Genomic DNA, 22,166 nt, shown 5'->3' with positions numbered 1-22,166 from the left:
TTTGCTTTTCTTGTCCATCCTGCAGCTCACCCGCTGTCCTCTTGGGAACGGTCACTGTCCTGGGCTGCGGAGCAAGGGGAGAGCTTGAGCAGGGAAGGAGGGATGGAAGCAGCAAAACTGGCTGGTGCTCCGAGAGATGGGACTATATCACCTCTGGAGTTAATGAGAAACCCAAGCTCTCCATGCGTTATGTGGCCACTGCTTGGCTCACAGCAGCTGCTACCAATCCCTGTATTTCTGGAGACAAATGAGATGACGGGAGACCGACCCGCAAAGACATAGAGCAGACCTGGGAAAGTCAAGTGATGCAGCTGAAAGGTTGATTTGGGGCTGTCCCTCAGCTGAACAGTCCATGATGCGACGTGCCAGGGACTTGGGGACACGCTGCAGCCCATTTGAGATGTCCAACACCTTTCTTGGCGTCTCTGCTGGGTTTCTGTGCTACATTGCAAACCTCTTGCTGAACTAGCAAGAAGAAACCTTTCCAGCACATGTAGCAAAGAAGCTAGAAAATGACAGAGTGTTTTATTTAGGTAGCACTTGTTTAAAATATATTTATGTTTGTATATAACATATGCAGCCAAACATATATAAATACAGATGTATACAGGTTTCTGTATACACATAAACCTGCACACACACAGCCCTCTCAACACGCAGCTGTAATTCCAGCACACACCTGTACGTATGCGTCCTGAGCGTTCAGAGGAGACGGCTGCATGTGTTCATGGAGATATAACGCCACAAAATTACCCAGAATATTACTGTAATGTACGTTTTCGTTAAAAAGCCCACAGCGGCATGAATGCTGAGCCTTTGGGCACCCCCGCTGATTGCTGCTGCGCTGTCAGATACTGCTGATGCTGGCAAATACTGCTGATGCTGCCCTGTATCGCAGCCCTTTGGCTGGGCTCACTCGGTAGTCATGAACTTTGCACATCTGTAAGAGCTGGTCTGAGCTGGTCTCGCTCGTGTTTGGGCTTTGCTGTCCTTGACATCATCAGGGAGAGGAGCCGTGGGGCCAGGGCGGACAATGGCACGCGTGGCAGACATGCCAAAGGCTGAATCATCCGGGAAGGTGATTAATGCTGATTAATGCCATTACCTGATGGGTCTGGCAGCCAAGTTACGGCAACTCATTGGATGATGCTCTCCGTCAGCAAGGCTTCACATGGGCACAACGTGTACTTTCTACAGAGAAAGAGACAAAAAAAAAAAAAAAAAAAAAAAAAATATTAGAAGAAAAGAAAAAAAAAAAAAAAAAAAAAAAAAAAAAAAAAAAAAAAGACTGTAAGACCACTAATCTTTGCACTGGTCTCTTCCAGTAAAGTAAAACTTTAACTGGAGGAGAAAAGTTCACTGCATTGATTCACTGCAGGCATCGATTCCAGCCACAGCACCTGCATTCCCCACTCGGGCTGGCGTAGCTGCAAGGGGGAGGGTCCCGAGGCTGGGCTTTTTGAAGTTTTCCTCCAATATTTGTCCTTCCAGCTGAGATCTTTGCCCATGGCGTCTGTTTGCTTGCCGTGTGTGGATACCCAGGCATTTACAAGCACCGTGTCTTTGCATTGCGGTGAAACGCCTCCACGCCAGGGGCTGGCAGGATTAGACAATTAACAGGCTGCTCAAGTTTAAATTGGAAGACAAATGAGACCCCTGATCCAACATCCCAAACCGAAACCCTGGGGCACTGTGAAACTCCTGACCAGGACCGACCCCCCCTCCCACATCCCCTGCAGGATCCCCATCCTGTCTCTGGTGCCTGACGGAGGGAGGATGATGCTTTGCCCCCCAACTCTTCTGAGCCCACTGGAGGTGGTTTGAGGGTGCAAAGGCTGTCTGCGTACCGAAAGGGGAGAGCTGGGTGGATTTTCCATGGTTTTCTGGCCTCCCGGGAGGGGTACGGAGTGGCGGGGCAGTGCAGGCAGGCATGGGTGGGCATCGCTCACCTCCCAGGGAGCGGCTGCCAACTGCCACAGAAACTTATGGATGCCAAAAGCTGCAGAAACCCTATGGTCACCAGCCTCCCTCATCCAGGTGTGCTGGCAAAAGGCACGAAATTATCCTGGGGCTCTCCCATCCCTTCCTGGCCCCTCTAACGCTCCCTGCCAGGCTGGATGCAGTGAGACAGCACCTGGGGCTGCTTCACGTCTGGCTGGGCTGTGATACACTCCTCCAGAGCCTTGCAAGCACATATTTAGCTCTCAGTGACACTGACAGATTCAACCCCTGCGTTTCTCTGAATGGGAGGTCTGGATGTGGATGTGCTGGAGCCAGCTCGAGGCTGGCCCCAAGGCTGATGGGTGGGAAAGGTTGGTGTGTAAATCTGCTCTTGCTGCAATCACTTCCCAAAGGGGCTGTTGGAGCATCACACCTTGGCTGTTAGCTTGGGAAACTGAGGCACAACATTTCTAGAGCATCAGGCCCAACTCCACCAGGATGATCGATCAGCCCGTTTCATCTCTGGCAGGTTTGGTGGCTGGTGTGGGACTGCAGACTGTGGGGTGCAGATACCAACCCAGCCCGTGGCTGGTGAGCCTCGTCAGGCTTGGGATTTGCCCAAGGTTAAGGGATTTGACCAAGGGCACAGAGATCAAAAGGACAAAGGGGAGATGGCAGCTGGCCTGTGGGCAGCTCCCCTGCAAGGCCAGCCCTGCCATCCTCATCCTCACTGCTGGGACCCCAGCCTGGAGTTTGTTTGTACTTTTTCTTGTCTGTGTTCAGATGATCTTTGCATGTGCCTGTGGGTGACAAGCGCATGTGTGCGTCATGCAGCGGCATGGGGCTCAGGGTGATGCCAGCTGGGCAGCTCAGCTTGTCATCTGGTTCCTACTGATGCTGGAAAAAATGGTACACAAAACTGCAGGGGTCCTCAGAGTAATTAAAAAAAAAAAAAATGAGATGGATGTTTGAAGGTGATGAGAGCGGTCAATAGGCTCAGACACTGCCTTGTGCAGAGACTGTCCCCTCGTACACGGGGCTTTCCTTGCCAGGGCAAACAGAGCAGCTCAGCCACATGGATTCATCCCCCAGTCATCCCAGGAACACGGTGTGATGCAGAGGTGGAACATGCAGATGCCACACGTGGGTTTCCACGTGTGTGGCCAAGGGCTGCCGTGGGTCCAGGTGACCCAGCCCAAGAGCATCGCTCCCATTCCCGGGTAAGTGCTGTACAAACACCGATGTCACTGTTTGCAGGACAGCGGCACACGCTGCACCACCCCCTCCCGTTAGTACTCTGGCCAGTGCCGAAGGGTGTTGTGGCTTTGCCCCTAGGCTCCCAATGAGAAGCAGCTCCAAACCGATATTGTGTCTCCTCATTGCTGAGTGTGCAAGGCAGGTAAATGCCAGGAATCCTGAACAGCATAAGCCCCTGAACCCTGGCTGACTGCACCTTGGAGCAGGAATCTTAACATTTCATTATGGGCATCATTTACGTTATTTGCAAACAACAGTGCTTGCGTTATTGCTAATGCTTTATTTTAATAATAAAGTGTAAGAACTATATAGAATACTACTGTTATGCAGAATTGCCACGCTTATTGCCTACTATAAGCTGTGTCTACTATGGTGTTGCTGCTAAATCTAATGCTGAGTGATAAAAGCGATGGGTTAATGTTTATGGTCAGGCTTTGCTTTTGAACAACTGAACATGTCACATCAGTGAAAGGAATTTAAAGACTCCATAAGGACAGGGAGGCTTTCTCTGCAGCCCGGGTAATTTGCACACTGGTTTTACTGCCCTTGGGTCATCCAGAGGCAGCTTTGAGGTTAAGGGAAACAAAGAAAACATAAATTGAAACAAAAAGGAAAGAAAAGGAAGATCCAGACCATAAGGCTGTGGGTCTTCAGGTAAGAGCAGGCTGATGAGACACATCAGAGGCTGGCACAAGAAGAACATGATAAAAGTTCACTTTTTCTCTCTATCTGCACAGCAGCCGGGGTAGGCAGCAGTGCTGGGGCCACCCGTGGGACAGGGGCTTCAGGCTGACAAAACACATTTGAGAGGGAGAATTTGGTGCATTTACAGCACAGTTGTAAAGATATGGGTGTGTTGACCTTGTACCCTTCCAGAAAAAACAATGGCATTAAACCAGGGGAGTCTAACGGGGATGTTCCCCCCTGCCAGCTCTGGGCAGTGCAGCATGTCCCAGAAAAGAAAAATTGGGAAGGAAACCCTGCAAACCTCTTCTGCAGGGAGTTGGGAAGTGACAGCTCTGTGGCGGCACGCAGGGCAGTACAGATGCCGGAGGGGCGTGGTGGTTGCGACAGGCATCCCACACCTTGAACCGCGTCCTTATTGCTGAGAACATCTCTGCTGATCTCCCTAGAGGGGTCGTGCCCAAGGTAGTGGCTTATCATCCCAGGCATGGGCACAGTAGGGTATGGAGGTCCATCCCACACCTTCAGAAACAGCAGAAACAGGTGGATTCATTCCCCACTGCTGCTCACTCACAGCCTATATGGTGCTTACGTTGGCCCCAGTTACATAGTGCCAACATGCAACTTGTTGCATGATCAGGAATGGACTCGGGTTGAGATAAAGAAACGCAACACAACAGCTTCAACCATTTCCAGCCCAGCTCTGGGGCTGGGGTCACCTCAAACATCCTCCTTCTGTCCCAAAATACATAATATGATCAACTCCCAAAGCATCTCACAACGAGAAATATGCCATTTGATAACCATTCTACAGCAGGTTTGAAAACACATTCAGTTCCCATGAGTAGCTGCTACAGCCTTACCTTGGAGCATCCTTTGCCTTGGGAATGGTACACAGCATCTCCCAGTGTCCGCAGCACGCTGGGGGTAACTGGCAGCCAAGTGCGGCCTCATGCCAGCTCTGGGGCTCTTCTTTCATTTACCACAGAGGATACGACTTGTCCCTGAAGTTGATGCAGTATTTCACAGCAGCTCTGTAAATACCTGAATCTGCAACGGGCTCAAGTGACTCCTGCATGCACAGACATTATTTCTCTTTTTCCCCTGCTGCACTGCCCATCTGAACAAATAAAATTTCCTTTCCCAGGTAAAAGCTCACAGAAACAGGGTTTTAAAAGGAGCCCCAGGTTTTATTTCTTTAAACATTAAAATTAAGCAGTTCCTGATAGGATTGATCAGCCACAAGCGTGTTTTACTTACACCAAAAGACAAGCAAATCAAAGCTGGGAATATTTGGAGGGGAAGCATGTCTGTATAATAATCGTGCGTTGATTTTGTAGAAGAGCAGAAGTTTTTAGGTGGTGATGGTCCATGGAGACATCCCTCGGCCACTCCTTGATGCTGGGCAGCATCGCAGGGGACATGACCCGTCCCCCTGACTGATCCTGCCCCAAAATGCCGCTTTCCTGAGACCATCCAGGCAAAGGGCATCACAGCTCGGGGCCCTGAAAAGCCGCTTTACCTCTGTGACCTGCTGATGGTTAACACCCCAGCAGGTGTTTTATTTACGAGGTTTTATTTACAAAAATATAAAAGGCATGGTGTAATGTTGAAGTTTTGTGTTTTAATGGCACCAGAAATGCGTTTGCTCTGTGGTATGTCCATGTACACACTCTGTAGAGAAGCCTGCATTAATATTGGTTTCTCATGATTCTTCAAATGACTCTTAAGATTTTTAAAAATACATTCACAAACTACCTTAGCTTTAAACATGATTCCCTTCCCTGTTGTCACTGTACCCAACAACCCACAATAAAAGAAGAATAAATCATCCAACGCTGTGCATTTGCCATTTCAAGGGGGACAAAAAAAACCCAAACCAGTTTTCAGTTTGCAACATAATAAAAAGATCTGGGCTTTATTTTATTTATATTTTATCCACAGTGAAAATATAAAGAGCGGGTGGCAATCTGCATCTGTGGTGGGACTGAAATGGGGTTTTAATTCCAGTGTTGTGGTGTTGGGGCTGTCCCTGCACTTTGCAGGGTGCTCAGCCAGGTGCTGGGCAGGCTGCACAGGTGCCCGGCAGGTGAAGGCAGCACCCACAAAGCCCCTTTTGCCTGTGCTCCTCCAGATGCTGCATCCCACCCGGAGTCCTGGCGCAGGCAATCCCTCCAGTACCGCACTGCGACACCCTGCCCGCACGGGTACCGCTGCCGCACACCCTGCCCGTGGGATGCTGTGGGCATGGGTGACCCATCCCCTCCTGTCCCGACCACCCTCCATCACCTCTTGCCTTGGATAAAGATTCAAGTTGGACCAAGTCCTGTTGATTTAATCATTTTTTAATAAAGCCATCGTTACTGAGTACACCAAGATTGCCAGTTAAGCTCTCTATATGTCGCTGGAGGTAACAGCGCTGTGATCGACAGCGGAACAGAAAAAAAACCCCAAAAAACCCAAATAAAAAAACCAAAAAACCAAAACCAAAACCCAAACAAACCCCAACCAAAACGAGGTAGGTTAAAACCAGCAACACAGACCTTGTTATGCGACACCCCAACACCACAGGCGGCCATGCTTGCAGCTACTGAGAAAGAAAACCCCAGATACGCACCGAGAACGGAAATCAACTGAGCAGAGTTTATAAGGACACGATTCAACCCCAACTAAACACACACACACGGTTCGGCACAGATGTTGTCTTTCACTGTATGTTGGGTAATTCCTAGGGAGCAGAGGGTGGAAAACGAGTAGAGATTCAGACCCTCAGCCAAAGAAACCACACACACATATATATATATTTTTTAAGCTCTTTACAAGCCCAATCCTGCAACGCGGGGGACAGGCAGCTTGTTTCGTCGTCCCCGTCGCCACGCCGGCTGCCTCTGCACGCCAGCGCCCGGCTCTGGGCTCAGAGAGCACGAGCACCCGCAGCTCACTCCGGCTTTGGCATCAGGGTCCAGCGCCCACGGCATCCTGGGAGCCGTCTGCGGCCGCAAATCCCGCCTCAGGGGCGAGCACTGGGCTCCTCCGACCGCTCCGCTGCCCTCTCCTCCTCCGATCCCCCGTCCCGGCACCCGCGGCAATGCCCCGGGGCAGGCGGGCACCTCCGGAGCAACAACAAATGGCACCTCTGTCCCTATTCAAGACACACCATTATGTGAAGATCCATATAGAAATATGGATTGACAGACTTGACAAAAATGGTAGCTGATTTTTATTAGTCTAAGGCTAGTAGTTTAGCCATTTAAAATCCATTTCCCAAAAGAGGGGAAAAAAACCTATTATTTTTTCTCTTCTTTAAAAATCCGTTAAGCTGTTGCTGCCAAAAGCAACATGTAAATGTTGGTGAAGGCAAAAGATTTCTAAAATTACCCAGCTATACGGTTATGGCCTTCATCACAAAGATAAAAGGTACATTTATTGTGCTGTCTCTCACCAGATTTAATTGGTAACTTTACAACATACTATATATTTGATGCTAGCAGGCAGACAGAATTAAAAACAGACTTTTTGACACTGTTTCTTTCCCCGTTTTACAAAGTAGGGGACAAAGAAAAAGTAAAATTAAAAAAAAAAAAAAAAAGGAAAACTCATAACCCACTATAACACAGCGTAATCAGGAGACCTTGGGGGGTCCAAGCGCGAAAGTCCATCCCTGCAGCCCCCGCCCCGGGGCTGACAGTGCCGAGGGAGTGTGGGGAGCGGCGTTCCTCAGGGCCCTCCGCATCTGCCTCTACAGTGTTAGTCCACGTGTTTAATGTCCTTTAAATTAGAAATAATGCCATGGCGGTGAGTGCCAAGTGCTCCTCTGTTACCAGTTCATCATGGAGTTTCTGTTGAGGGTCATGAAAAACACTTGGCTGCTTCCTCCGGATCTCACCGATGCAAAAAATACCTGTTCGGAAGCAAAAAAATCTTATTAATAATTTTTATTATTGTAAGAAAAAGTCTGTTAATTGTCTCGGTGAGCGAGGAAAGCAGGAGCTGCCTCACGCCGATCAAATCGAAGCACTTACTAGTTAAACTCGGTAATAAAACCTCCCTCGCTATCACCTCCAAAGAAAGTTTGGAACGCCTTGAAAATACCAGTTTTATCACATTTTACTGCCATGGCACCATTTACGATGCAATATTAAGATGACTGCTGTCAGTGGTTTGGATTTTGCTAAACGTTAACCATCTGGGTCAATACCTGCCTCGGTTTGAAACTGTTTTCTTCGGAAAAGTTATTCCTGGTATTTCAGCCATTTCTGAAAGGAAAGCTCCAGAAAATGACTTTCCTTCAATATGCTCAAAGCACAGAAACATTATCAAGGCTCTCTATGAAGAATGCACCTTTTGGTGCTTCTGTCAGGATCCAGCAGCATTAGATGCCAATATAAGTCTTAAAAAATAAGTTATAATTTGCAAATCTCTGAGGGGACATTCTGAAGCCTTTGTCCTTTTCAAAACCAAAAATTGTTCAATCTTCACATGACTTTAATCGTTAACCATTTCTCCAGAAAGAGAAAACTCTATATTTAGTATTTCAAACCTACCAGTAATGAGTTGATTCCAATATTTTAGAAAGATTAAGGTAGGTTTTTTTTCCAGTTTTCTTAGAAAAGCAAAAAACCCCCATCAAAAGGAGCAAACCAGAAAAATAACCATCTAAAAGAGACAGTATAAACCCTGCAGAGTCAAGTACTGAAAAGGAAAAAAGCAAATTAGGAGTTTTGGGCATCTTAAATTCAGCTTCTTGGGCAGCTTCCCATGGTACATGCAGTTCCAAGGTTAGGCTAGGTTCCTCCTGCAGAGCTCCAGCCTAACTCCATGCAACAGGCAGGGCAACGCTTGACTAACGAGCAGCTGTTCAAGAAATGGATCATGGCCTCAAACCTTCTTTACTGCATGTTGTTAACCCTGCTCTGGGGACAGAGCAATCAGCTTCTTCACGTGTATCATGATCGTGCTCATTATGAAATAACACCCTGCTGTACAGTCCTTATTTATCTTTGTGAAACTTTGTCAAATGAGGAAATACCAACAGCAGAAACAGACCTCAGCATTCAACCATCGCTTCCATGCAAATATCCCTTTTCCTCCAGCAATTTCTCCTTCCCTCACTCCCTGCACCCTTTACCCATCAGCAACACCCGTGGCAGGGGTCATGTCCACGACAGCCGCATTCCCCAGGAAGCTCCGGTGACCCTCCAGAGCAGTATTTATCAGTGCTGGCCACTGAAAAAGATGGGGCTCCATGGAGGAAATAGTTTAAGATGCATCTAAAAATACATCAAAACATTTCTGCACCAGAGCTCAAATCAGGGTCCCTTACACATCCTTACTGCTACCGTTTCTCAGCTTTTGCAGTTTCCTTGTCAGCCTCAACAGTTCACATTCAGATCCAAGACCTGGGAGAAAGTCAAGTCAAGCAAACGCAGATTCAGCTGGAGGTGGAAGAGATCTTCCAGATCTTCCCACCACAGGCTGAGGTCTGCATCCACCGGAGAGAATTAATTGGGAGTGGGTTTATGGGCATTTGGGTTTATGCTTATTAAACAGGATCTTCAGATTAATTATTAACCTCAAGATAAGTCTGATTTAAAAGTCTAAAAGTAGCTGGTAGCTTAAAGCACGGATACAAGCTTTGACTTACCTTATCATTTCTTTCACATAGAAACTTTAACCTTTGAGCGCGCTTGTGCATAAATACTCCATCCAAATGTCCCGTCTCCACTGACCGGATTTCAATCGCTTTCTCTCCCCAGCCCATTATTTGATTGGAATGAATGTAGGCTGTCAGAAGGAAGCATTTGGTAGGTGTTACAACCTGTGTCAAGCTACATATTATGCAATGGACACAAAAACTCTCATCAGCTGATTCGAAGCCTGTGTAGATCAACAGCAGAGCTGACTGCCGGAGGCACAGGCGGCCAGGTATGTATGTGCAGGGATAATAGCCTTTACAGAGCACTTTTCATCCAGAAATCGCTCAGTAATTTGAGCAGAGGAAATATCACTTGTTCCAGTTTCTGTGGGTGAGGAGCTGAGCAACAGCAGAGCCAGAAGAGCAACCCCAGTGCTCCCAGCTCTATGTTCAGTCCCTCTTCCCTTCAACACAGTACCCCACCAGTGCATCAGCTTATACTATCTTATACTTAGGATAAACCAGAGCTGAAATCTTCAAGAAGTCACTTGCTTTTATTATGGAGGACCAAACTGCAGAAATTTAGCAAATGCATCTCTTATCTGGCTGCAGGAAATTTCCTTTGATAAACAAAAGCCCACATGACTCCATCTCATTATTCTCGACTCTTCATCTCACTTGTCATTTCTATTTCAAGCAGGTGAAGAGGAAAGGTTCACCTACCCACAGAAGTCGGCATTTCTCCCCACTGCAGCACCACATCTTTAGTTATCCGTCCATAGGTATTCACATATACACCTTCGTCCTCATAGCACACAAGCATCTCCATCCCGTCTGTTTTAGGCAGGATGACAATGGCGTGAGGAGTAATATTGCCCTGAATCTGCAGTTAAAATAAACCCTAAAAGTCAGAATTACATTGAATGGAGGAAGTGGGAGGGGGAAGGGATCAGAGCCTTAGAAAAACAAAACCCCAAACCAACCTGAGAACAAAGCCCTCCCTCCATTCACCAAACAGCCATTGGCTTTCAGAGATAAGCTTGAAGGGGAGTAAACTGTCATGTTTACCCTGCCATCAAAGCTGTCTGATACCTCAAGGATAAACAGGTTCAGCAATTATAGCGAGATCACAACATATATGACCCCAAGACTGTGGCTGACACTTGGCTGTAACACAAATAAGCGACTGTTGACTTGATGAATCCATCTCCTATTCAAAACAAGGCAAATAAACCCAAAATTTTACAGCTAGCCCTAGGGAGGAAATATTCCCATTTTTTAGCAATCGGTCTCTAGCTCCAAGGGCAGCTACACTGACCTTCCACCCATGTCTGCCCTTCCATAGCTAAGACAACACAAAACTGTCCTGAGCTGCCCCAATATTTCTCCTTGTGCTTCTTGCCAGTTCCTGCAGAGGAGGCTCTGCTGCTCAGGTCAGATTCAGCAGTTCCTGGACTTGATCAGTGACACTGTTTCTCCCAGACCAGTTTCTCATGCTGCTTGGACAGAGCTTAAATGAGCCAACGAGAAAATCTCCATCTACAGTATTTTTTTGCAGCATGAGTTCTCTCTTGAAATAGCTGATGGACCTGAGAGAGGTCCCGTGGTGAGTCCCTGCTGTCAGGGGTTTGGGAGTTTTGAGCAGCAGGCTGACTGAGACTTGGGCTACCCCAATCCGCAACCCTCGCCTGGTGCAGGAACATGTGGTGGTGAGCACATCTGGGACACCATGCAATGGGACAGTGTGCTGGGCATCCAGCTCTTGGTGGGTCTGAGCTGTCCAACAACCAACAGAGCCTGGTTTCATGGTATCTTGCCTTACAGAGAGCTCTGTTACTGCTCCATGCAGTGAACAGACAGGTTCTCTTCTGTGGGACGTGGCAACCTTAAACCTGACTGGGCACAAGGACAGAAACAGCCTGTGCTAATATAGGGTATGAAGTATGTGATAGCTCCGAGTCCTCTTTAAGCAAGTATCAATGAGGATGGCACTAGAGAATGTCATACCCATGGCAAGATGTCACTTGACTGGTCACCATTTCTGAGCCACCAAGAGCCTGTCCAAACCTTGCTGGTGCCCTGCCTTAGTCATGCAGCAGCGCTCCCCCAAGTACTCACATGGGATGGTATATAGATATCGTAAGAGTTCCCAGAATCTACATCAATCACATGGAAACCAGTGTGCGATCCAAAGATAACCTTGAGTCTCTGACCCTCTTCTACAGTGAGATCCACGAGCAACGGCTTGTGCTGGAGATCTGCAAAAGACTTTTATAATCCCCGCAGTGAGTATCACAGAAAACCAACAAATGCCCACAGCAGCAACCTGATATGATTTTGAAATCAAATTTGTTTGACTGTGTTTCCTATTAAATACGTGGTTAAATATGCCTGCGTACAGCCAGCACAGGGGGACCCGATGCCAGTGCTGCTCAGGGTAACAAAAGCAAAGTGTGCAGAGAGCTGTGACCACCCATTTCCCCCCCAGCAGGGATCCCTGCCCTGGTTTGGGCAGCTGAAATGTGTCAGATTAGCAAAGACCTGCTTTTCCCTTCTTGAAGCTAAACCTGCTGGATGCAGGCTGGGACCAGCTCCCTGGCAGGGACCGATGCAGGCCAGAGCATCTCTCCATGGCTCAAGTCCTCAGCAGGAGGGAGAAACACCCCCAGGGAGAGCAAAGGGCTCCTGGCTCTCTGTTCAAGGACTGCTCTGACTCCTGACAGCAAAAATCTGTGGGTGGTATTTCCCACTCTCCCAACAGATCCCTGCCTACAGGGCAAGAAAAGGGTGCTCACCCCCCCCGACTGGAGAAGCAGCACCAGGAGCACTAACCAGCGTCCTCACCAGAGCCCGCAGAGGTTGGATCCCAGGGTATTTTAATGCTGCTGAGCTCTCCATGTCACCGAGCCCATTTATTCTGGCTTTTGTTCAGAAAAAGCGAATGTGACCTAATACTGAATAAGCCCATTTGTGCTGGAAGGATGCAAAATGAGATTACTCAGCAAGAACGTCTCCAGAAGGCATTGCCCCTTGTGACTTGTCTCTGCACAGAGCTTAGGATGAAAAGTGCTTTAAAGGACTAAGTACAAAATACCCTTTGGCAGGTTATAGAGGAGAAAGGTCTCACTGAAGGAAGCTCAGGTAGATGAAAAGGGAGACGAAAAGAGAAAAGGAATGGGTCATTCTCCTCCTCCACACTGCAAAGGGGGAGAGGACCTTGCAAAATAAAAATGGAAAATAATGCCAACCAGTTTTCATACTATATGTGAAAAACTAGTCAGAGGTTAAAAAAATAATCAGCACAAAAACCCCTCACCAAAAAACCCAACTCAATTTTACTCAAGGACATTTGGCCAGCTTTCTGCAAACTTCCCAAGTAAAGTCTGGCAGCATAAGCTAATATTAACACTTATTTATTAAGTAAGAATGTATCCCGTCTCCCATGCCTGCCAGGCATTCCAAGGAGCTCAGCTAAGTAAGCAAGACTTTCTGCTCCATGTACAGAATCTTGTGTATTTACAATTACAGAGTGTATTTTGGTTAGAAGATAAACATACCTTAAATGCCATAAACTTGTGATACGGTTTAGGAGCCCAAGCATAGATCTCTACAGCATTCTTTAAGGCAATCACCAAGAACTTGATTCTTTCATATTTTACTAAAATGAAAATAAAACCGATTTTAAAAACATTCACCTCCTTTCCAACAAGACTAAACAACTCGTCTCCAGGAACAGCTTTTCAGGCTGTGTCTCTTTGGTTCTCATTTGGTAAAGTGTCCACCTAATACATACAGATCAATACCAAATTCATTTGTGGTTGTGGTCTACCCATACTTTTAAGATAAATTGTCAGGTCAGATCTAAGACTAGAGAATAAAAATTCATCACTCTGGACATTTTTTTTCTGGAGAGACTACTCACCGACTTTGTAGTGGATGCATCCCTCCAGGTCCCCAACTGTGATCCAGCCCTGCTTCTTCTCCACTTCAGGGTCGTTGTGTAGAATCCTGTTTCTCAGCCAGGAGAGATAGTACACGCGCAGCTTGTTCTTCTTTCCTGTTGGCAAAGGAAACGTCTCTGTCAGAGCAGTATGCGTGTGCACAGGAAGCCTTGAGATTTCAGTGCTTATTTTCACTCAAAAGATGATAAAATTAAAGTTGTTTCATGCTGAAGTTGAAAATAGTGATTTAGTTGTGTTTTTTTTTTTTCTCTTGGGGACAAAAAAAGGTATGTCAAGCAGAGCCCAGAGCTCCAGCTCCCCGACTGCAGGCGGATGCTGGAAGAGCTGGGCTCTTGCCTCCCACAGGCTGGAACTGTTCCTTTTCCTATCAATCAGTGCTCTCAGAGCGATGGCTGGGCATGGCGGGGCCCCCCCAGCCACTCAACTACCTCTTTTCCTCTTTCCTCCTTCATACAACATCAATTCCACCCTGGAGCTGAGACACGAGCTCCTCAGTCTGTGATGGGCACTGCTATCTGCCAACAAGCCCGATGCTGGGCTCTAACAACGCTGAGGGGTTGCCAAATTTATGCACACCTCTTGGATGGCTGTGAGCTGGCTATAAACCTCCTGGCTGCTGCAGAGCCCCTGCTCCAGGGACAGGACACAGCCTGCACCGAGGCTGGGGGGAGAGCACCCAAACCATAAACCAGGGGCTCTGCCTGCTCCTGGGTTTCCACAAGTCCCAAGGGCTCAAGCTCAGGGGCCGGTGCTCCCTGGGGAACGCTGCCCTCCCGTTCATCTTCCACCCCTTGTTCCTACAGCTGGATCCCCAAATCCATGGGGGAGCTGCAGAGGTAAATGATGAAGCAGCATTTTTTAAGAGCCCTGTCTGAATGGAGGGAGCAGGAATTTGCTGGTGATTGAAGAGGGAGCCCTGGGGGGTGTTGAACAACCTGAAAGTAAACCTGAAGAAAAGAAGGACAATATCGAGCAATTTTCCTAATGAGCATTTCTCTTGCTGTTGTCTGGGGGTTTCGCAGGGCTGTGCGGCAGGGATGGTGCTGGTTGCTCTCCTGGGAGATCAGACTTGAGAGTTGTTGCCATTTTTTTTTGCCAGAAGTCACCCCATGAGCCCGATTTGAGAGGTCCAGAGCTCCTGGCTGAACCCAGGGACAGCGACTGTCCCTGCCCATGGCAGCAGGGTTGAAACTAGATGATCTTTAAGGTCCCTTCCAACCCAAACCCTTCTGTGATTCTATGATAAGCCTATGGCCCTCCTGATGCTCAGGGCACCCTGAGCACAGCTGTGGTCTGAGCTGGAGCCCTGAAAGTTCATGGCTGCCTTGGCTAGAGCCAAACAGCCCCGAAAGCAGAGCTCGCTGCCCCCTCAAGCTGTGACTCCCAGCTGTGCTGGGGTACCTGTCTGTACCTGCACCTTCCCCTCCCTGCTGAAGGAGGACAGAGCATTGAAGATGACGCAGAGCCAGCAGATGATGGGAGCAAACTGCTCTTGGAGGCATTCTTGCAGATCTAACACCTTTGATTCTGGAAGAAACTGCCTCCAGCTCCCCTGGGAGCTTCTCTCTGACACTGGCAGGCGAGTTGTGTCCAAGTTGGAACTGCTCAGGGAATATGTCCAAAAAGGTGAGGGATGGGGTGAGACCATGAGAGGCATACCTGATATTGTCACAAGGACATTAAGGCCCTCGAGTACGTCCATCTGTTGGAATCGCCGTCTGTTGATGAGGTTGTAGACCTTCCCTTGCCCACTTCGATCCAGCAGCATCAGGCCATTTTCTGTGCCCACCAGCAGATTCACACCTGCAGAGGAGAGGCAGCCACGGCTGCCGACAAGGACAACACGTCCAGCTCCTCCCTGCCACCACTGAGAGAGTGACCGACCACAGCTAAGGCTGCAATCTTCCCATGGAGAGTCACTCCTACAGCGCAAGGACTTGGGGACATTAGCCTTTCCCAAGATGGAGATGGGGACAACCAGAGGCAGGAGCTTGGTTCTGCGATGACACACTCACGTTTCATCACCAGCCACGCGCTCCGGGGAGCTTTGCCGAGGGCACGGTGTGCTCAGGGCTTACCCCATAAAGCAGCACAGAGTATCTCTGAGTTGAAGCGCTTCTTGTATTTCCGGATCTCTGGGGTGTCGCTGTGAGGACGGATGTTGGTGGGGTTGACGTTCACCACCGAGATCTTCCGGGCTTCGTTCAGCTTGGCCTGCTCCTGTCTGAGCAGCTCGCTGGTGAACAGGGCTTGCAAGGAAACACAACAGAACAGCGAGGCGTGAGGGATTAATGGTATATACCTCTTCTGTAAGTTTTTTTTGGAATAGGAAGACAATACGTGGTATATTTTCTGATGTCATCACTATGTTATGAGCTAGTAGTTTGAAGAGGGATCATCAGGATTTTCTCGCAGGTTGGAACCACCACCTAAGCCCGTCAGCAGGTGATGTCCCCAGACCTCCAGCCCTGCCTACCAAGCTGAGCAGCGCTATTCACTGCCTGCCTGCCCACATCCAGCCACTTCCAATGACTTCACAGTAACTGCCAGCTTTTTGGAGTGATTACCACCTCCCAGTTCTGCCAGGAACATTTCTCCTAGCTGCCCAGGCAGATGGGTGGGTGGATTTCTGCTGTTCTGTGTCTTCTCCCAGACCTTTCTGGTGGCATTTTGCTCGTGGGGGAGAAGTTGGATGGAAACTGAAGAGCACAAGGATGCAGACATGAGCAATGTTTGGACAAGAGCAAGTGAGAAGTGGAAGAGGTTCAGTGGGGTTATTCAGGCCCCACGACTTGGTTTCCACAAGGCCCTCCCCTCTCAAACTGGCCCCATTGCCTCCTACCAGTAGCAGATGACTCTTCGTCCTCATCTTCATCTTCATCAGTAGGCGAGGTCTGATACACTCTGGTGTCCACAAAGGGTGTGAAAGAGGCTTTGGTGCTACTTCCCATACCATACTGGAAAATAAACAGCAAAGAGAGCTCAGAGCCCAGAAATAACAACAATTTGGTGTGTGTATACGTAAGACTTTATAGCTAGCAGACACAGTGCCTGCCCCTGCAGCGCCCTTCTCGAGCCCTCTATGAACATGTGCTCCTCCTTCCCCATAGCTAATCAGAAAAAGCATTAAATTGGGTTTATGAGTGTCTATGAGGAACAGCAAACAAGAGGAACCATGCCCAGCTCTGCTATCTTCTCGCAGGCAGAAGCACAGCACAGCCATGAGACCAGTTAGCGGAGAAACCACAGGGCCAGGGGCAAAAGTCAATGCAGGTGAAAAACAACTTGTCTGCACATAACACACCTGCCTTACAAAGCCCGCTCTGGGATGTCTAGCAAAACACCTGTTTTTATCCCCCCTAAAGTCTGGTCTTCAGCACACCCCATGGAGACAGCACGTACAGATCGCTTGCAGTTTCAATGGTGGGTTTTTTGTACAGCATTCAGGCAGGACTGCAGAAAGGGTCATTGCTAAGCTAACAAAACTTAACCTGAAGGTATGGCAGGGAATGTCAGAGCCGATACTTTGCAAAGGGAATCTGGGAATGAACAAACTGCAACATCACGTTGCTTTCTTTTTAAAGTCATTGCTTTGTTAAGCCAGAAAATGGGGCTAAGACCTTCTCCAGGGCAAAAAGAAATCCTTGACTTGGGAATCAAAGTGACGTGATTTTCCTCCCTTGTTGAGCAGCAGCTTATTTTCCTACTCCAGTATTTACCCATGATATGCTTTATGGATGAGCTCCATCAAGAGCTGTAACAGCAGCAAACCCCAAGTCACTCTGCAGCAGCACTGCAGCTCACATTTTCCTTCCTCAGGACATTTTCCTTCTCTGAAATAAATCAGCTATCACGTCACTGAGTCACCAGAGCCCAGGCTGCTCCCCATGCCCAATGCCAGCGCCACAGCCCCTGGATGGACAACTGCCATGGGGACAAGCCCGTGCCACGGGAACACCACCGCCCTGGCACATCCGTACCAAAACTGGGCTGGGCTCGTACCTGTCCTCCAGCAGGTGACGAAAAGGTTTAGGAGCAAAAAATTTCCAAGCATTTTGGGTCTGGCACCCAGCAAGCCAGCATCCATGCCCTGCGCCTGCCAAAACCACACAGCGCATCCCGCTTCCCTCCCGTCTCTATGTCCCTGACAGCCCTCCCCTTTCCATAGAAATGGGATGGATTTCCAAAAAGTACGTGGCAACCGAGACCCACGGAAGGAGTTAACAGCCTGACGTAGGGAAGGCTGCAGGAAGAGATATCACATTTACATACACAGTACACCATGATATTTGTGTGTGCGTGTAAGATAAACTCGCTACTTTGTGCTTCTTTCATATCCAAGAAAAACACGTGGTTTTTTTTCCTGCACTGTATGTCTTTTCCATAAAGCACCAACAATTCAAAGAGGGGAAAAATTCAGTATTTACACGGGTCCTTTCCCCTGAGAGCCAGGTGCTTTCTGCCAAATGCATTGCGAAGAAACCCCTCATCCCAAGGCACCAAGCATTTATTTTCCTTGCTCACAGTCACCTCTTCTCCTCCTGAGAAGCTGGCATCTTAATAACTTCCCAGTCCCTAACTTAAATATTAACACCTCATCTTCCTTCAGGTCCTGTTCCACTGCCTGTAAACCTCCGTGGTGGCCTTCAGAGACAGCATCAAGCTGCAGGGGGAGGTCGTCCTTGCTCCCTTCTTTTTCCTCACAGCATTGTGAGTCACTGGGAAGCCTGTGAATTGAATTCCCAGGTTTCCACCTACACCCACTCCCAGCTCAGTCAGCCCTAAAAATGCAGGTTTAGAAATGGAAAAGATCTTCTAGGTTGGTATTCTATAAATGAATACATTTAAACCCAATCCTTGCCCACGTTAAGCAGTCCCAGGATGACCGTGGAAGGTGTTACTTTCCGGATCAACTCTCTCATCACTGCTTTTAAAGGCAACAAGGAAACGGATAAAACCTTGAGGTCAAGTCATGCACCATCTGTTCTTACATTTTATCAATGCCCAGTTCCAAGCAATTTTAATTTTTATACTGCTAGTAACAGTACACTGTAAAATGAGTACATTATTTCTGTGAAAGAGAATACGATGACAGGACTTTTGATGTACAACCAACACCACATCTTGTACTTTCTAGGGCTTTCTACACCTTATACAATGTTAATGTTCAATCGCGTCCCTATAAAACAGCTACCAGGGAGAAATACCTTGCCATGACTGGAAATACACGATTTTAAAGGTGTGCAGATTTTTGCTAGTCTGAAGAACTATCCAGAATTTTGTTGACTTTCGTTTTCACTAACCTTCTGAGGCATGTTAAAAGTATCAGAGATGGCCCAGGAGAAAGCTGGGTCCAGTTGAAGTTAATCACAGAATCCTGGAATGGTTTAGGTTGGAAGGGACCTTAAAGATCATCAAGTTCCAACCCGCTGCCATGGGCAGGGACACCTCCCACTAGCCCAGGTTGCTCAAAGCCTCATCCAGCCTGGCCTTGAACCCCTCCAGGGATGGGGCATCCACAGCTTCTCTGGGGAACCTGGGCCACTACCTCACCACTCTCACAGTAAAGGATTTCTTTGTAGTATTTAATCTAAATCTACTCTCTTTCAGCTTAAAACCATTACACCACATTCTATCCCTACACCCCCTGATAAAGAGTCCCTCCCCATCTCTCTTGTAGCCCCTTTTCAGTACTGGAAGGATGGCATCACTGGCTCTCATATTTTTCTCCTATTTCCAAGTGTCGAAAACAAAACAACTTTCATATCAGTTGGTAGCATTCAAGCCATCACCACCAAAACTCCAGCTGGTGGGCTTGAGAGAAGACCTAATATACATTTCCACCATCAGCTACAGACCCATATGGCAATAACCCATCAGATTCCCTTGTATTTCCTCTACACTCACCCCCGTGGACCAGAAGCAAAGAGAGAAGAGGAAGAAAAGCCAGGGAGGAAATCAGGAAAGCCCCTTTATGGGGCAGAGATGTTAATATTTGTTCAAAGCGATGCAAAGGAGAAGGAGGAGCCCCCCCACCACCTACTTCAGGCACCGAGTCCATGTCCTGCGCATGCGTGGAGACTCGCCCCAGGGCCTCGGTCGGTGTGCCTGCAGGCGAGTGGCTTTGCTGCACCAGGTCAGGGAGATTGATGTGACCTGCAAAGCCATTGCTGGCTGCATGGCCAGAACGCTTTTTTTCACCAGAGGTCTGCAGAGACACAAGGCATGAGGAAGAAAAAGAAGGGGGTGGGGTAGAGGGAAGAGAAAAAGAAGAGAAAAAAAACCCAAACAAAACCAAGTCGTTGGCCGTCCCCCAGTTCCCAGAGCAAGCGCAGGAGAAGGACCCTCTCTGTTTCCATCCCCATGCAATCTGGCAAGCAGCAAACCAACCCCCCGCCCCAGGAGAAATTAAAGACAGGATTAATCACAAAATCAACACAGAGTCATTAGCCACATTGCAGCGAGAGAAGCTTGATCACCGTTGTTTTGAGACAAGGAACATGGGGCAGATACTGCTCTTGCCACCATGGGTGCAAACCCCATGGCCAGCTCTCCTGCCAGGTGGCCAGCGGCCACGGTGACAGCAGAATCTGACCCCTCCATCAGCGTTAGCCTGAACGGCTTTGCACAGCTATGGCAGTGAGTAGCCTGACTGCAAATGCCAACACAGCCCCCGAGGCATGTTTCTGTAACCCAAAACAGCAGTGAACAGCAGCAGCACCAGCTGAACGACCGGCATCTCGCTCTGTGCATGAGGTTCCCAGGGTTTCCCCCTCCTCTCCATCCCCACATCATGCAAGGCACGTGCTGGGAAGTTTCTCCCTTCCCTGGCTATCATTTTGAGGTGTTTGCCATTTTGATGAATCCCATGTACCTGGAGCACATCAACAAGATTGCTACAGAGACTTGTCCCTTTACTGGGATGAGTGGAAAACTCCCTCTGAACAGGCTCATTGAGTTTCCGACCAGTCCTGACAATTATCTTTTGATCACTCATTACCATCACATTCAACCACCTCACCATCCTGACAAAGAGTGAAAAGCTGACCTCAGGGAGCCTGTCCTCTGATGGCTACTGCAATGGTAGGGAGCAAACAGCAAGTACCCAGCTGCAGTTTGGGTTTCTTATCATGCTCCCTCCTCCCAAAGGGGTTTCCCAGCTGCTTGTCTTGCCTGTGGCTTTTAAAACCCTCTGCATCACTGGTTTTCTCATATAGCCTTCTGGCATGGCCTGTGTTTTACAGTCGTGAGGCTTAACACCAAGCTCACTTCAGAAACGGCTGCCTGTCATAGCAGTGACTTGTTCTCCTGCTCAACCCCACCACCCTCCCTGCTACACGGATGCACAGGGGGCTGCCCAGGCTGTGGGGATCCCTGCTCCGAACCGCTCCATGCCAGGAAGAGATGAGGTGGGCTGTGCATTGCTGCCCACCTCCAAAACTTGTGGAGAAAGGCAGCAAACATGCTGTGACTTCTTTTGCTAACTCCTTCCTCTCTTTCAAAGTTGCATTCATTTTTTTCCCTTCCTATGTCAATATTTCATATAAAAGGAATTAAGAATTACAATGCTGCTCAAGTCTAGTTTGCATTTGATCTAAACATTTTACTAACTCCAGAGCCTCCTGCCCCCTCACCAGGATACCTGCTACCCATCTGCATTTCCAGCAGCATCACCAGCACGTTCCAGCAACTGGGAAACTGATAAACACTGGGGGAGATCTTCCACAGCCTCCCTCTGCAGTACCACCCATCAGGATTGCTCCCACCACAGCCTCACCTCCGCAACGCCAGAGCCGGCAGCTCGCACCTGGGCGGGATGCCCAGTGCCCCCACCCAGTGCCCCTGCAGCCGGCTCACTGGATGAGCTGGTTGTGTGGGGATGGGGGCTTGGACCTCCCCGAGCAGGACCAGCCCCTGTAAAAGTCTCCAAATGCTCTACAAACACTGCACGCCTCTGACAGTTAAACGGTGGACAAAGGTTGGGAAGAAGAGAGGAAACTTTGGGCCAGGTTCCAGGTGTATTAACTAAATCCTGGAAATTGAAGATAACTTCTGTTGCCTGCAGCTATTGTGGGATTACAGCAGCGTCCTTTTGCATGAGCATCCTCCCCGCCGTGCCCTGGTGTTACTCTTCACTGCTGTTTGTAGTTCTGAGAAACATTTGCACTTGTCACATTTGCTCCGAGTGTAAATTGTATTATGAGAGCGCTAACAAGCACAATTTACTCAGTCATTTTGTGTTCCGGACACACAGCACTGTTAGTTTTTGTGCTTACATGGGCAAAACCTCCTGAAGATGCTCCAGGGAAATATTTGTTTTACAACTTACCTCCCTCACCATTAAAGTCCCTTCCCTTGAAATATTGCTAAACGTATCTGCATGGGAAGTCTCTAGCCCGTGGGTCGTCACCATTCCCAGGTTGTACGGCTCATTGCTTCCAGGAATTCCTGTTGGTCTGAGGACAGAATGGAAAAGCATTAATGATGGAGACTTCCTTAGCTAAACTAGACAAAAAATCCTCTAATCAGTACCATTTAAATAAGGGTAAGGCTTTGTATCTCACGAGAAGAAAAATTAGAAAATGCATCTACTCAAATGTATGGGGAAATTATTTATGTTGTCAGAAATAAAGGAGCACGGTCAGGTTGACACACCAACAAAGAGAAGGCTCGTCCCAAGGTGCCCC

At 48.3% G+C, this 22,166-nt stretch overlaps 1 protein-coding gene across 1 annotated transcript; it reads right to left on the bottom strand.

Moving 5' to 3' along the window:
• Positions 1-6,211: 6,211 nt before the first annotated feature.
• Positions 6,212-21,935, bottom strand: LOC104460681 (TRAF2 and NCK-interacting protein kinase-like; the record flags this gene model as incomplete). Its single annotated transcript, XM_010078060.1, has 11 exons — positions 6,212-7,783; positions 9,527-9,666; positions 10,241-10,400; positions 11,636-11,785; positions 13,075-13,175; positions 13,440-13,574; positions 15,139-15,282; positions 15,558-15,728; positions 16,322-16,436; positions 19,523-19,687; positions 21,809-21,935. Coding segments are annotated over 11 exons (1,492 nt in total), but the record flags the coding sequence as incomplete, so codon positions are not given.
• Positions 21,936-22,166: the final 231 nt, after the last annotated feature.

The sequence above is a fragment of the Pterocles gutturalis genome, unplaced genomic scaffold (genome assembly GCF_000699245.1).
Source record: "Pterocles gutturalis isolate BGI_N339 unplaced genomic scaffold, ASM69924v1 scaffold22658, whole genome shotgun sequence".
Classification (NCBI taxonomy): domain Eukaryota; kingdom Metazoa; phylum Chordata; class Aves; order Pterocliformes; family Pteroclidae; genus Pterocles; species Pterocles gutturalis.
This window is presented reverse-complemented; position numbering and strand designations above follow the sequence as displayed.